The following is a 1,799-nucleotide window of genomic DNA, read 5'->3' as shown; positions in this document are numbered from 1 at the left end:
ATATAGCAACAGTAAGAACTTTTCAAACAAAACGAACTGCAAGTATCCGAATACGGAACATGAATTGATAGAAATGATAAAACTAAAGAATAACGAACACGGATTACCATTACACAAAAAAGTAAATTGAAATAAATTAAAATGCTAGAGTAGTTCAAAAGAAAAAAAATATATTTGAAAAAATAAAAGGAAAATAGAAATCAATAAAAAGTCAAAGCCTAATGAAAAAATTAGACCTCAAAGTACAAAAATTCGTGAAACAACACAATTTAAAAAACACAAAAGAAATGCTAACACAAATGATGTAAGTGACAGATTTGTAAAATGTCCGGAATGGTTGGTGGTATCGTTGTGAAAATTGTTTTATATTATTGGTGGCGATCTCACCTATCAGACAAAACAAACAAAATTTTGAAATTGTTGGTGTAAGTGCCTGTTTTGCAAAATCTCCGGAATAGTTGGTGGTATCGTTGAGAAAATGGTTTTATATTATTGGTGGCGATCTCACCAATCAGACAAAATAAACAAAATTTTCAAATTGTTAATGTAAGTGCCAGTTTTCCAAAATCTCCGGAATGGTTGGTTGCATCATTGTGCAAATTGTTATAAATTATGGGTGGCGATCACAATGATCAGACAAATAACCATATAAATGATTGAGTGTCAATCAAGTGTGGATAAATTATTGATTATGTGTATGTTACAACCAATAGGAGAATAGATTGATGGATTTCGTGGAGATGCATTAGAGGTATACTCACCACTGCCATACTACGACTAAACCAACGTCCACTGTTTCAAGCTCGTCAATCGTCATCCAGCATTCAACCTCCATTCATGATTTCAATCTAAACTCAACAATCTACGCAACCCTATACCGATAATTATGATGCGCCCACTAGTGACTAGCTTGAAGATGGATTTGTTGGGATTGTATTGAGAAGCCATGACCAGTGAAGTTAAATCACACCTAGATGCATTGCGTGGGCGTGCTGATTTTTCTAGTATCTGTATCTGGTTGAAATAAGTTGTTTCAGCACACTAGTATTTCGCTGTTATTGCCACCAGAGCGTAATGGGTTAACTAATGTATCGTATACGTGAGGCATTAAATTTCGTCATAGTTGTCATCTATGAAGTCAACTAAGAGCTACAATTGATTGTCTTATGTAAAAACCTCGTCTCAGTGACTATATTCGTGAACAATAGGCAAGACACTTTCAAAAGATAGTTAAGGCAATATTCAGCTCGATATGACCAATAATGGGTTTTTATCTCTAAGCTAAAAAGCTATACGACCGTTAGCGTAGTCATACAAATGGTTTTAACACACAGATAATTGATGACTAACTGTTCTTTCATTAAAACAAATTAGACCCCAAAACCTAAAAAATTGAAAAAGCAAATCACTGAAAAACTTTATTTTTCGAACTACATTTTTTTAAAAAACATTGAAAACTAACAGTACTCATAGAGACTACTAAAGTTATACCCAATTACAAGCGGCGTGAAGTCCCTTTCAAAAGTATCATTACCAAGACGTCTACTGTCAGATAAATTGATTACGAAAAGAGGCAAGAAAGATAGCACATATATATAATTACTCTTTAAGTAGTACCTGGAGAGGATCAATAAAGCCTAGATTAGGACCAACCAACGCAAATGCTGCTTGATGATTCATCACAGTTTTGTTTAAAGCCTGATAATTTTATGTAAATAAAAAAATAGGTAGTAAATTATTTAAGAAATTAAAATACTAAATAGTATAAGCAATGTATATTAAAGTATTTGCAACTGTCA

General features: G+C 32.9%; 1 protein-coding gene across 1 annotated transcript in view; it reads right to left on the bottom strand.

The window, feature by feature from the left end:
* Window positions 1-1,405: 1,405 nt before the first annotated feature.
* Window positions 1,406-1,799, bottom strand: part of QCR2 (ubiquinol-cytochrome c reductase core subunit 1) — a 43,125-nt gene continuing 42,731 nt past the window's right edge. The window contains exon 8 of the mRNA XM_051217047.1: window positions 1,406-1,698. Coding sequence (XP_051065682.1) covers window positions 1,600-1,698 — 99 coding nt within the window. The 3' untranslated portion in view covers window positions 1,406-1,599. The remainder of the gene's footprint in view (window positions 1,699-1,799) is intronic.

The sequence above is a fragment of the Schistosoma haematobium genome, chromosome 6 (genome assembly GCF_000699445.3).
Source record: "Schistosoma haematobium chromosome 6, whole genome shotgun sequence".
NCBI lineage: Eukaryota > Metazoa > Platyhelminthes > Trematoda > Strigeidida > Schistosomatidae > Schistosoma > Schistosoma haematobium.
The sequence above is the reverse complement of the archived record's forward strand: the minus strand, read 5'-3'. Positions and strand labels throughout refer to the sequence as shown.